At 33.7% G+C, this 14,266-nt stretch overlaps 1 protein-coding gene across 8 annotated transcripts in view; it reads left to right on the forward strand.

The window, feature by feature from the left end:
* Positions 1-14,266, forward strand: part of LOC122712227 (protein-tyrosine sulfotransferase) — a 169,471-nt gene that overhangs the window by 148,105 nt on the left and 7,100 nt on the right. For all 8 annotated transcript variants that reach the window (XM_043931688.1, XM_043931689.1, XM_043931695.1 and 5 more), the window contains one exon: positions 8,375-8,689. In XM_043931688.1, the coding sequence (XP_043787623.1) occupies positions 8,546-8,689 (144 nt within the window). In that variant the 5' untranslated portion in view covers positions 8,375-8,545. The remainder of the gene's footprint in view (positions 1-8,374; positions 8,690-14,266) is intronic.

The following is a 14,266-nucleotide window of genomic DNA, read 5'->3' on the forward strand; positions in this document are numbered from 1 at the left end:
GTATGTACGAGTGAAATCAGAATATTACGATCGAGAGAACAATTAAGGCAACAAAGAATTTAACGGGTACGAATCCCGTTCTAAACGCGATTAAGGATTTCAAGTAAGCGGCAACAATGTTTCAAATTTAATCCACGGATGTCACGTTTCTCTCTCGTGCATTTCATAAAAAAGAAAAAAAAGAAAAAAAGTGAAAAGAAACGAAAGGGAGAAGAATAATTTCAGATAAAAAATCTGTGTCACGCGACACACTCAATGTTAAATCGAACGATTGCATTGTTTTTTCATTCATTCACGATGTTGAACGAATATGGCACGAACGTTCTAACGTAATTAGCGGCAAGACTGCGATAGGAAAAAACTCGAGGAAAAAGCTTTAATAAAGTTTATTCGCGATCTCTAATCAATATTAATCAAATTATTCTCTGATGTTGGTTTTAATGTACGCGTGCGACACGACATTTATGTTGCACACGATTCGTAAGGAACTCGAGTGGACGTGTGTCAACACGTGTTTCCGGTTTCCTACAAACCTTTAAGGAATTTCCAACTCTCTCCCTGCAATCTTTGTTATCTTCGTTCTCAAACAATGTCGTTGAGAAACAATGTGTTGCAATGAGAAAAATGAATTTTGTAAGTGAATAGAATAGGCTACTCTTTGAATATTTACATTTAAATAATTTCCAAAGCGGAAATATGCATGTTTCTTCTTTGAATCACGCACAAATCAAATTAAATTTTGTTTTTGAAGAATTATAAATTATACCAATGTAATTAACAGTTTATTTTATAAATTCAATCTCTTTCGATTCTTTGAAAAATATTCTTTAAATAAATTTTAAATAGCAAAACTTTAAAATAAGAAATACTCGGATATCAAAAGAATTTTCAATCTAAATTTTCAACAAGAGGAAGGATCCGAGAATATCCGACATACGAAGACGGAGCAGGTATCGGATTAAGAGTAAAAAAAAAAAAAGCTTTTAAGCTATTTTCAAAATAAAAAAAAATCGATAACTATAATTTCCTTGGAAAAGGGGAGACACCACCACCGGCCACGCTCCCGATGGAATCGATTCGTTCTCGTTAGCGGTGGTTAAACGGCCGTCGATTGGAATATATCGGCTTAAAGTTGCTCGATGCCAAACTTCTTTCATTAAACTTGCGAGAATTCGCATCCGCTCGTTCACCATCTCGTTCGAGGGAGGGGGGGAAGCCTTTTCCAATGACACAAAGCGACACGAAAGTTTGAAAATTCGTCGCCCCGGATTTAAATACCGAGGTAAACGAGCCGTATCATTACCGGTCGGTTCTCTCGGCTTCTAGGTAACGTTATAAATCTTAACGCGAGCAAAGGAGACGCGGGCACTTATGAAATCCAATTACGAGGCTGTTAATGGATTTACGCTAAAAGGAAATAACTTCGTAAATTTGCATCTAATTTTTAAGACAAATGCTTGTCGTCGAAGCGGAGTGTTACGAAACGATACGAGTGTCATCCCCTTTAACACATTTAGTACGGGTGACACGAATGTACGTTCGTGAGTTTTCTTGTAAAAATAATGTAAAAAGAATTTTTTAAATCTGCACAAGCATTAAATATTACCGTCAATGGATGGATTTTTGATACAAAATAAAATTTGTGCGAACGCGATCAAAGAAATGGAATTTAAATAAGATAAATATTATATTTTGGATATATTTTTTCTCCATTTCATATGTATTTTTAGAGAATACATAAGTGAATAAATATCTGGCTATCGTTTTAGATTTTATTGTTTGCATTTTTCACCATTTTATAGCTATTTTTTGTACGTATCGTATAAAAAATCGATAACCATCGCAAAAGAGACTCCCTTTGATTTTCGGCCCCGCGTTCAACGTATTAATCGATGTCACACCTTTTATCCGCCATCAAGCGTGCATTTTTCAAAACAGTATAGCTTAAAATCGAAACTTCGCTCAGTAAGATCGTTGGCAATAAGCCTGAATTTCTTTTAATCCATTCATGCGACGACCACTTCCGTTTCTCACTCTCCGAACAGACATATCATTTTTTTCTTTTTTTTTTATAATTTAACTCCTCGAACCAATGCCAACGGTTTAATCCACGGTTAACAATTGCTCCAAAATCCAACTGGAAGGAAAGAGATCGAAGAGGAACACGTTCCTCTTTATTAATTATATCTTATGCTCTTGGACGCTTGATCTAGTTTTCCTTTTTTTCTCTCTCTCTCCTCACCGTTCATCAACTCTATCGGAATATCGGATCAACGATCCGCGATATCGAACTTCTTTCATTAAACTTGAGGGGATTCATCGGCGGGCCCCCTCGTCGATCCCTCCGGGGAATAACGTGTCGAAAGATCGATAAGGTATCCCCGGTGGCGAGACAAAGAACGCTTTGTGGCGCGCATAACTTTCAACCCCTCCTCGATGCTCTTCCCCTCGGTCAACCCTTGATTCCTCCCGAAATCCAACTTATCCTCGTGCGAATTTTTCCTCGTGGCAACTTGTTACTAGATCGCGAAATTTATTCGAAATTTTCGCTTGGTTTTTCCCATAGGAGGGATGATGGTATCGTGGCGATGGTATTAAGTCGAATTAATTAGAAAAATGTAATTTTATATTTATCGTTCCCTACGAAAGATTTGTCCTCGCGTTTACGATATCGTTTTGAAGCGAATTTGATTGGTGGAATTTTTTGTGATTTTAATTCGATGCAGTGGAATAGTGGCTAATTCGAAGTGTTCGACGATAGAGAACATCTCATTCGTGGAATATTGGAATATAGAATTATTATAACTTCTTGTTTTTCGTAACAAAAATTCGAATAGAAGCAATTAAAATCAAATTCCAGATCGTACAGTTATTTTTAATAATATAATCGCGTCCGCTCGTGTTTTTGCTTTCATCGTGCGAACTCGTGGCAGCACGATAATCGTAATTTCCGCAAAAAAATAGGCAGAGGCTGGAACGTGAACTGGAAATTATTGCGCGCCGGTCGTGTGTTGCATTCGATTGTTGCATTATCAATAATCAGAAGTTGCGCGAAATTGCCATTATTACAGAGAAATATTAGCAATCAAAAATTTGCAATCAGCTTTATCGACGAATCTTTCGTTAATGATTGTCAATGATTAATTTAACAATAATTTTAATTACACAGATAGATTTTTCGCGAAGAAATATTTTTATTATCTTTTACAAATTTTTGATCGAGTTTGTAAATTCTTGAAACACGTTAATAATTTCAAACTTTTCAAAGATAATGTAAATTGGAAGAATTTGTGGAAAAGATTAATCGAGAAATTAATTTTTAACTGCATAATAAATACGAAGAAGAATTGGTGCAGGATTATCAATATGCCTATAGAAAAATTACTATTAACAGCGTAGATTTTGTGAAAAGGGGTACAAAACAGGGTTTAATTAACAATAACGTGGATGGTCCATAAAAGGACAATCGGAGCTCATAGATTCTATCGAGTGTGCAAAAGCGTGCAATCATAAAGGCAACGAGCAATAGGGAAGTATAACGTGGATGCAGTTGAATGATGGTGCGAAAAACAATATGTCTAGGTGCCAACAACCAAATGCTATCGTAAATATCTGCTAGGGCCCAGTGATATCACCATCCACTGATATCGATTTTCCACTGACAATTCCATTTCTCGTAGATAAATGTCAAATTTAAGAAAAATGCAAGAATATCTTCGTACAAATTTGTGTGATCGAAAGTATTATTATATGCAAAACGAAATTTTTTTAAGGAAGAAGAGAGGATTTAATTAAATTAGAGATCGATTTCGGTTTGGAGTAAAAATTGGTTGTTTTAATAATTACCAATTACTAGGCAATTACCAGGAAAGACTTATTATCTTGTGAAATCTTGTATTTAATATGAAATTGTAATTATGTAAAAGAATAGGTTTTATATTTTTAAAAATTGTAGTTGGAAATAAATTAAAATTAATGAAGTAGGTTCGTTGTACGATTATAAAATATGTATATTGGATTTAAATCTCAAAGATAATTTTATAATTATTATAATTTTATAATAATGAGATGTGAAAATTATGTGTATAAAATTTGAAATGAATAGTTTATAATCTGTATAGAAATATCGTGTAATGAATTTATCGTAATTATGCTTTGTTGTGAATAATATCACTTTATTTTGATAATAACTTGCATAATACGTTCCATACTACAAACATTGCAAACGTAATAAATAAATGAATTGTTAAACATATTGGACGAGAACAATGTGTATTATATTTGTATAATACATTATATTATTACAAAATCAAAAATCAAAGATTTTTGACTCACAATATGTTTTTATTTCTTGTAATAATATTATATCATTATAATATCATTAAACTCGTATTCAAATTCAGTTTCACAATATTTAATGTTATTCTCATTATACACCGTCACACATACAAAATATGAGTGTAATTTTTGGTTGATGAATAATTCATTTCATATCCATTTGCCGTCAACAGAAAGTCAGAAATTTTACAAGAGCTAATACATTTGGAAATATTCGTTCAAAGATAAAAATTTATGAAATCGGAACGTATTAAAATCGAAAGAATTGTCAACACAATAGTATTCTACTGTCTGTCCCTTCAAAATAAATTTTAATACATTAAAAAAGAATACGTTTAAAATTATCCATAAAGAAGGCAGTATAAAAAAAAATAAGTAAATTTAAATAAAAATCTGTTGGTTACTAAACTATATAAAGCTTAGAACAAACATTGAAGAAACATAAAATCTCTATAGTTTCACTTTATATCTCATCTATGATATTGGTAGATATGCGTTCATCGAACTGAAGAAATATGTAGGTTGAGAAATGAAGATACTAGAAAAAACAAAAAAAAAAGTAAAAAAACTTTCGTCTATTGACAAAAATTGTTACGCATCTTTATTTCGAACAAAAAATAACAGTTTAAATGGAAAGAAAAACCAGAGATGAAGTCGAAGAATAGTCGATTTTTTTTTTTTTTACTGTTATCTGTATATCAAACAGAATTCAAACAGAAATATCGTGCACGTTGCAATAAGCCGTACTCTTATGGATATTAAAAATTGCATAAATATAAATATAAAAGAAAGAGGAGGGTCAGGGCCCTCAATTGCGTTTCCGCGAGCTATGAGAGGGGTGAAAAATGCGAGAGGTCGACGAAACGGATGTAACAACATAACGAAACGAGCCCTTGGGCGAATCAGCTTAAATTTTCAACGTGCTCCCTCTAATTGAACCGGTTTACCAGTATGGAATCGCTAACAAAGAAACGTTTAAATTAAAACTAAGATAAAAATTACAACGAACATTGATAATGAATGAAAATTTTTGGATCGAGTAACGATGTCGAAAGATCGCGTACATCGTTACGTAACATGAATTTTAACCTTTGCGCAGTTGAACGCGTACAAATTTATTTTCCTCCATTATGAAGATGAACGAGGACACGTTATGAGCGAAAAAGGGAATAATTTCTCGTACAAGAATAAATTGAAAATACAGAATACGATAATTAAACAGAACGATTAAATTACGACTAATTTCTTTTTGAATACTAGTTTTAATTTTTACTTTTTCATTTACATTTTTTAAATATTTTTTAAATATTCTGAACAATAACGCAATCACGAATATAAAGGATTGAAGATTGAAACTCGAAAATTTCTTTTTTTTTATTCCGCTCGCATTTACGTTAGAAAAACTATCAACTATATTTTTACAAAAAAAAAAAAATTAAACATCAAAAATATTTCACGCTTATCATCGCAAAATGATACGTAACAAGTATCCTTATCCGCCCAGTTTATTACTCGTCTCGGATTCAATTCGACGGGACAATGGATGGTCAACAGCAATGTCGCGAGATTCGTTCAATTCAAAAAAAAAAAAAGAAACAATCGCGTTGATACAAGGAAACGAAGCGACGCTTTATTCGAAAAATGAGAGAGGGGAAACAGGTAGGATAGAAGGTGGAATGCGGGGTGTTGGATTGAACCGTAGGACGGAGCTGGCAATATGTGGCGATTGTCCTCATCTTTCATCGCTTGAAGAAAGATGTGGGCATCTAGGGTGAGAGGAGGTCAAAGGCGAAGCGCGAAATGGAAAGCTCTCCTTGAAAGCTGTCGCCGGAAAATAGATACAGGTCGCTTATATACGACCCAGTTCCTCTCCTCCTCGTTTTCATCCCCCTTTTCTTTTTGATCCTTCGCCCGTCTTCTTTCTCCCCTCGCTCTCCCCTATTTATCCCTCTCTCTTCCCCATCCCCTTCCCCCCTCTTTGACTGCGTTTCACGAATCGCCAGTTGACCATTCGTCCGATATAGATATCTTTTAAGAGCTTCTCTTCGTTCCTCTATTTTTCTTCGAATATCGTTGGCCCAAGTCGCGCGAAACATTGTCGAATAAATTGAAACTGTCAACCAAATTCCAGAACAATTTTCTTTCTTTTCATAAGTTTCCTCCCCGTTCTCTCGTTCCAATTTCATTATTCGTATACTAAAGTATGATCTAATTCGCGTTGAAATTGATCATACATTAATCGTACATTATTGTTATAGAGAAATTCATTTAATTGGATCAAAAATTATTAAATGTAATTTTATAATGGCATGAGATAAGAGTAAAATTTTCCATGTAAAAAACGTTTAGCTTTATTACGTATAAAAACGTGAATAAATATTGAAATTTTGAAAAATTTTCCAATCGACGAAAGAAATGGTTCACGAATAAGCCGTTTATTCTTTATATACATACACGCGAACTTTCATCGAAATAACTACCAATTTAAATAAGTTCTTACATAAAATAATGTATATATCAATTTCATAAGTGAGACTGTGTATCAAATAAACGTGATTAACTTCACGATGAAATTTGCTTATCTTACTTAGCTTCGAATTATTGGAAAAACTTTAAGCACACAATATCACGTTGTTAACAATCTGCTGGGAGCATCGCCGCTGCTTCGAAATCTTGCTCCTTCGAAAATTCTGTTTCATCGTGACCCGATTTTTTTTATTTTCTCCATCGATTTATCGGATTATTGCGATACTCGCGTTCAAACACAAAAGAAAATGGTTCCTCCACGTTATTCTCTTTCGTTGTCTCGTGTAGCATCGAGATTGCTCGATAATCCACGAGATTTATCGTGGCTAATGCCTGGATGATTCTTGCGTGGAGGCAACGAAGAACGTTTCTCCAACGTTCATAAATTATATCGAACAAAGCCGCGAAACGGAAGAAGGGCAGCTAAATCAAAAGCTCGTTCAAGAAACGAACGAAGGGTCGAGACTTCGGCCGAAATGGCAATCGAAATGAAAATGATCTGCTGAGTAAGATTTTTTATCTGTTCGAGGATAAATATCATGTATAGAATCTGTGGATACAATTTCTTCGAGCAAATTATTCTCCTCTCGTGTCCTCGAAATATTTCAACTCTTTGCTCCATAATTATGAAGTTTCTAATGCAAAATTAAGAGTTAAATGATTTCGAAAACTTACTAATTTTATCGTATTCTACAAAATATTGAGAATTCTTGCATGAAGAGTTAATAGTAGAGAAAGAAAAAGGTACGTATATGTGTATCTTGATAAATTTTAAAGAGTTTCACGTGTATCTTTATTCCATAAATAATACGATAATGTGTTAAACGGGTGCATCGAGAAATCGTTTATGGAGTTATAAATATTCCGCTCCGACGAGAAGAATCCGCGAGAATGATTTAGGAGATCGATTTAATGGTAAAATAAGAAGATTTTCACATAAATGCTTCTCGAAATAGCTTTACTAGGAAAGAAAAGTGACAGTGGAGCAAGCATCTGCATGATTTATTTCGCTCTTTATTTCGACTTTGCTATCCATATACTCAATATTTTTTGCTTCAGAATTTGTACATGATTAACTTTTCACGCTAATCACGATTTCTCTCTTTACTTTTTCTTCCAATTCTTCTTCACCGTTAATAAATCTTTGAAGAAGCGATTCGAATAAAACAAAAGATGAATCCTTATTTGTATAAAAATTTACACAAGTCTAATATTATTGCAATAACTAGATGTTTTTAATATTTTTAACTAGAGTGTAAATGAAATTTATTCAAAGATTATTTCCCTACTTCTTTAAATATACAGTAACTATCTATACTACACTCTAATATTTTTTTTTCACATAACACACTTGCATTATTTAAATTTTCCATAAACAAATCCGCGATAATGAATAGTAATACAGAATAAAAATCAAGCATGCAATATTTAACCGGTTTTACCATGCGGATCACGTCGAGTCGTGATTTCATTGCCGTTACCTAATCGAATTTTCTCTCTCGTTGAACAGGTGCAATGAGCTAATGGCGTAACCGGGAGCACGAGGCCCTGAAACCTTGGCCTCGAGTAACCCGTCGTGACCACTCCATCGTGACGTCTGCATCCGCATCACCCACGTGTCGCCCAAAACACGTCCGTGTACGTGCACGCGGGTAACGTGGTCGTCGTTCGCAACGACGACATGTCGTTTTTGCTGAGCAGAGGCGGCCGAAAGGGGCCCATCATCTGTTTCGTCGGCCTTCTTCTCATCTTCGCCCTCTATCAGCTAGGCATCATCTGCGGATCGATGAAGTACGTGCCAACGGCGATGATGATTGCCAAAGAGGTAAGCCTTTCGTCTCGTTTTTTCGTGATTACTGCACGCGTACGAGACGTACGATGTTTGGATCATTCCAAAATTTCAGCAATACGCACTTGTATCTATATATAAATCTCTGATTTATATACAAGTGTAAAATTTCTCTGAAAAATTTTTATAAGAATTTTTCTATTGCTTTGTTCTATTGCTTCTGTATCGTGATTTTAAATGAGTTTATTATCTACTGGTTTGATGGATTCCAAATTTCAATATGCATTTATGTGAAAATCTTTGATTTGTATATAAATGTAAAATTCCTTCTCGATTCTTCCACGATCTGAAAAATTTTTGTAAAGAATTTTCCTATTGCTTCGTTTTATTGCTGTATCGTGATTTTAAATGAGTTTGTTATTATATGCTTTGATAGTGAAGTGATAATAAGTTCTGTTATCGATTTCTCAATGAAGATGAAGAAACTATAATCATAAAATAATAAGTTGAGAAATTTTTCAAATCAATTTTTAGATATTCACATACGACGATTAAATTTTGGATCGATCCTGGCTTGACGACCCGAAGGGAGTTTAGTTTATTGCAAGGGTAATAATAGATAAAAGTTTGCCCGTTTGGATTTTTGTACAAATTGAATTATTCAAGGAGAAATCGTTGGAGCAAAAAGCATCGGGCAAACTTTTCTGGAAATTTTCGCGGCAGAGCGGAGAGCTATTATCGCATTGACGATTTACGAGCGTGGCCCCGACTCCCGGAGCCAGTAATTACGAATTAGTTTTATCCCAGTTTTCGTGAAATTGTCGTGCAAACAGTTGGTACGTGCCGCAATCGGAGCCAGAACAATCGTCGGTGTCCGAACGCTTAGACAAACGAGTTCCTCCAACTTTCCTCTCGCGTGTGTGCCTCTACTGCCTGGCGAAATGAAACGGCATGAAATTACATGTTTATGAGTTATATAAGGTAGCAAACCGACATGTAATGTAAGCGAATGATCTTAATCAATGGAAAATTTTAGATGGGAAACGGGGGAGATATATGTACGAAACGCGACGTTTGAATATATTAATGCCAGATGCTTTTAAGATAAGATGAGAATTATTTATTCATGAAACGTTACGCATATGTGTAATGGATTTTCCCCATTTCCTCTTGAGAATTAATATGTATCATTAAATAATACGCACACGCGCAACCAAGTTAAAAGATATTATCAAATTTAAGTCTTTTAATTTTTCATTTCGTTATTTTTTCATTTAAACTTTCGAGCTTTCGAAGTAGCGAAAATTTTCAGTGTAATGTAATTCGAGAATAATTATGATATCGTGAAAAGAAATAAAATAATTAAATGATAATTCCATAATAAAATAGTCTAAAGAAATTTTCATTTGTTAAATAATAATTCTATAATAAAATAGTCTAAAGAAATTTTTGTCGAAATATATGAAAGAATATTTGTCGAAATATAATGAAATATTAATAAAATGGATTCATAGGTCGTTATTTTATAATGTTTCTTTCGAGAAAATTTCAATGAATATCCAGTAAAATTAAGATAGAGATGCAATTAAGACAGCATCAACCGGGCTTTATCGCGCGAATTAACCGCTTTTCAGTTGTTCCTTTTCTTCTTCTGAACCGTTTCCGGGGCCATCTTCAACGTGGCAAAGTGAAGACAATTAAGTTTCCCCAACTTTTTATTCGAAAATTTTATTGTCAGAAAATTTTCTCCTAATTCTCGACTCGTGTATAAAACTTTTTTATATTATCACGTCAAAGAAACTTCATTGTTTTAAAATTCCATACTTTAAAGAGTTTTCTATCTACGTAGAAGTTAAAGAAGTGATCACGTGCGCCTCTTGCAACCTCTGACGTTAGAAAGTTTTTCCCATAGGAAAGAAAAGGAAGGCATCATGTATAAAAAGAGATAAAAAAAATCATGATATTGATAGAATTTTGTGTAAAGTGACTGAGGAAAAATACTTCTTGTAATTCAATAGACAGATATATACTGCAAATATTAGGCTGTCGCTATAAATAAAATAATTATAATCTATATAAAATCATCTAAACTAAAATTTACTGAATTTAAAGCTTAAAAATAAGTGAATGCAACTTGCATATTATTTTATCAATAATAATGACATGTACTTCAACTCGTTTTCTTCTTATAAGATTAAAAATTAATATATAATGTATACTTGGCCATTTCATCCATCTAATATGTTCGTTATTTTCAAAACATTTATTCCTATGCAAGTGTTTCACCTATCCATTAAATTTTTGTATTACATTAATAAAAAATTAACCCATAAATAGTTCAATCTATCTCTTCGTTCAACATTCGCGCAAAATAAAATGTTTATAAAGTTTCGCTCCTGGAATAGATTTTTGCGACGCTATTTTCTCTCAGGGACATCGTTTACTTCGAGGACAATCAGAGAACTTTTAATCGAATTTTCAACGCTGTCGTATTATGATGAAACCAATTAATTATCACAAAGGTCACGGTGATGGGATACGAAGGAAAATCGATCGAACGATAGAATAACGAAGGATCCTAACCGTATTTACAGACGCTTCTCAACATAAGAAATCAACGAGAACAAGAAAATTTACAGGATGAATTTTAATTCTCGACGAATCATCACGACAAAAATTGACTTGGACAATTGCAACATATCTTTATGCATAACTTATGGAGGAAAGTCGGTGCACGCAACTCGGTGAATTCATATTGTGGCCTCAAAGAGGGTAGAAATTTCCTTGGAACTTCGTTTATGCCGTGGAAACTTTGAAATTGGATTTTTGTTCGTTGAGATTAGTCGTGTCGAGAGGATACTCAACGTCATTTCACGCCTTGATCTAGAATTCGGTGTAGAAATCGTTAAAAAAGTTACGAGAAAATTGCAATTAATTCTTCGACATATATTTATGCCGTAAAATCTTCCAAAAAATTGGATTTTCGTTCGTCGAGAGATATTATCGTCACTTTGCTGATTTTGTGAAAAAAATAAGAAAAAAAATTAAAAAGTTGGAATTAATTCTTCGATACATGTTTGCCTAATTGTTGTCTCATGATTATAAAATTCTATTTTCTTGATCGAATTTCTTACTTATTTATGGATCGATTATAATCGATTCTGACGCGAAATTTTTCTTACCTTGTGACTTTATGGAGTTCAGATAGAAACGATCGATAGAATGCTCGACAAAGACACGACTGTTCGATTTAATGGACGATTAGCATAGCTGGGAAAGCTCTTTGGGAAGAGTGCCAGCCTACATACATACTTGTTTATTCGTTCTCCCTCGGCTAAAAGCAATCATCTTACTTGGAAATCTGAAAGATCTGTTGGAATCAAAATAGGTTGTGTTAAGCATCGTTTTTATTGAAATAATAAATTTTTTACTGTTTGTTATTACTGAGCGTGTTCCTGAGCGTGTAAATGTTCTTGTTATTGAATGTACAAATTGTAGAAACATTTAATTCACGTTGAAGCACCATGAAGAGAATCGATTTGATTTTTTTTGTTTTCTTTTTTTAATTTCGAAACTAAACTTGTTCTACATTGTTCATTTCTATTATTATTAATTACACAAAAGCCAACTTCATCTAAATTAAACGCTATATATATTTTGATATCAAAATTAAAAAATTTTTAAAAATATAAAATTACTTAATTTAATTTCTGTGCAGTTCATTTACCGTTCCAAAGAAAAACGGATAACGAACAACGACTTTTCTTATAGAAACATAAAGAAATAATTGACAACAACGGTAACTCTTAAAGAAACACGAAACAACAACAAAAAAAAAAACTTTCCTCGTTCTTTCAACGAGGATGCACCTTTACAAGATAATATTTTCTACTTATCTACCTTCATTTTTCCTCCATTAATTTCTTTCTTGAAAAATCCACCACCGTGAAGAATAATAGAGACGAGGCTCAAAAAGAAGTAAAATGAATCGAGTTAAAAATTATCCTTATGGTCGCGTAACAGAAATAAATCAAATTTTGAAAACACAGAAAATAACTCGATAAATAAATACAGCTGAGAAATTTTTTTTTCTTTAAATTCGAACATGAAATCTCCGTTTGTTATCATATATACAAGAGCTCGCGTGATAAGAGAACTTGGTAAAAAACTCGATGATTGATCGCTCAAATTATCTCGTTACCAAACGAAAGGATTGAAACTTTTCTCGTCGAGAAAACACATCTCTTGATTTCTAACTAGGAATCCCGTTATAACGAGGAACAAAAGAGAGTTACCGCCAAAGGATACGTCGTCATATTAAAACCTCCAACATCGTATTAAAGCGTAACGCAAATTCTGTAGATAATATGTAAGAAACACGAGCTTTTAAGAGGAGACTCGACGGTAAACAGATTGATCTTGTGAAAATTGCAAAGGAAATATCTTCTTGACAACGAATATTCAACATTCTTGTCCGAAATTTTATCGATTTTGTATTTTTTAAAAATACGTTATGATAATATTGTTCTTTATAAATTTATTTTAGCAATCTCTGTCATTCTTTTTCTTATTATTATTATTTTCTTTAATTTCATTATATAATAATATACAATTGATATGCTACTTTACAGATTCTCTCGTGAAATTTGTAATTTTTTTTTCAAATTTCTTTATCCTTAAAGACACACACCCTTTCTTTCTTTCTTTCTTGATTTTCAATCGAATAATCTGGTCAAAAAAGAGGCGTGCGAAATATTTTTTTTTGAATGCGAGTATTGTTACCTGAGTGATTCAAATGTTTCGAATCTTTCTTTAATTTACCATCTTAAGATTTATTACGATATGTATATACAGACAATGGCAAACGGAATGACAGATCCTTCAGATCCTTTTCAAATCGTCCAACTGATAAGTAAGAACGAAAAAAAAAAAAATAAAAATGTCACTTTTCTACAGTTTAAATTCATTCCACGTTTCCAACGCGGATCATTTGGACATGGAGGCTGATCTAAAAAAAAAAAAAAACGTTATAACACTTCTCATTCGTTTATCCAGCGTTAAGCACGTGCCAGTCGTGAAAAAAAAGGGGGTGGAAGGCGCGTTTCCGTGAAGGGACGAAATCGTGGCTGCTCGTCTCGAAACTTTCCGCCTCCAACGCGCTCGACCTTTCTCTCCTTTTTCCATCCTTTTTCCATCCACGCACGCCATCGAGCGGATGGGGACAAGGGTGAGGAAAAAAAAAAAAAGAAAGAAAGAAAGAGGGATAGAAAGATGGAAAAAAACAAAGAGAGATACAAGAAGATGCAACATGCGTGAATACGTGTAGCACGCTCGAAGCAGCGAGCATCGTGCTACATATACGTATATATTCGCAGCTTCTCTCTGGAGCGGAGAGGGAAACGCGCGCGAACGGAAGAGAAACGAGTTTCTGTCAGGCTCACCCTCCGCTCAACATAAATCGCGTCGGTTGAGTTTCACGCGTACTTTTACTCTCCGTGTGCTTCGGTGTTAAAGGGGAGAGAGAAAGGGGAAGGGGTGAACAGCGAAGCCACCCCTTTACGCGAGAAATGCTAATTGCGAAATGTAGTTTTTTCTTTTTCTTTCTTTCTCTCT

The sequence above is a fragment of the Apis laboriosa genome, unplaced genomic scaffold (assembly GCF_014066325.1).
Source record: "Apis laboriosa isolate Shangri-la unplaced genomic scaffold, ASM1406632v1 scaffold1_cov151, whole genome shotgun sequence".
Lineage (NCBI taxonomy): Eukaryota > Metazoa > Arthropoda > Insecta > Hymenoptera > Apidae > Apis > Apis laboriosa.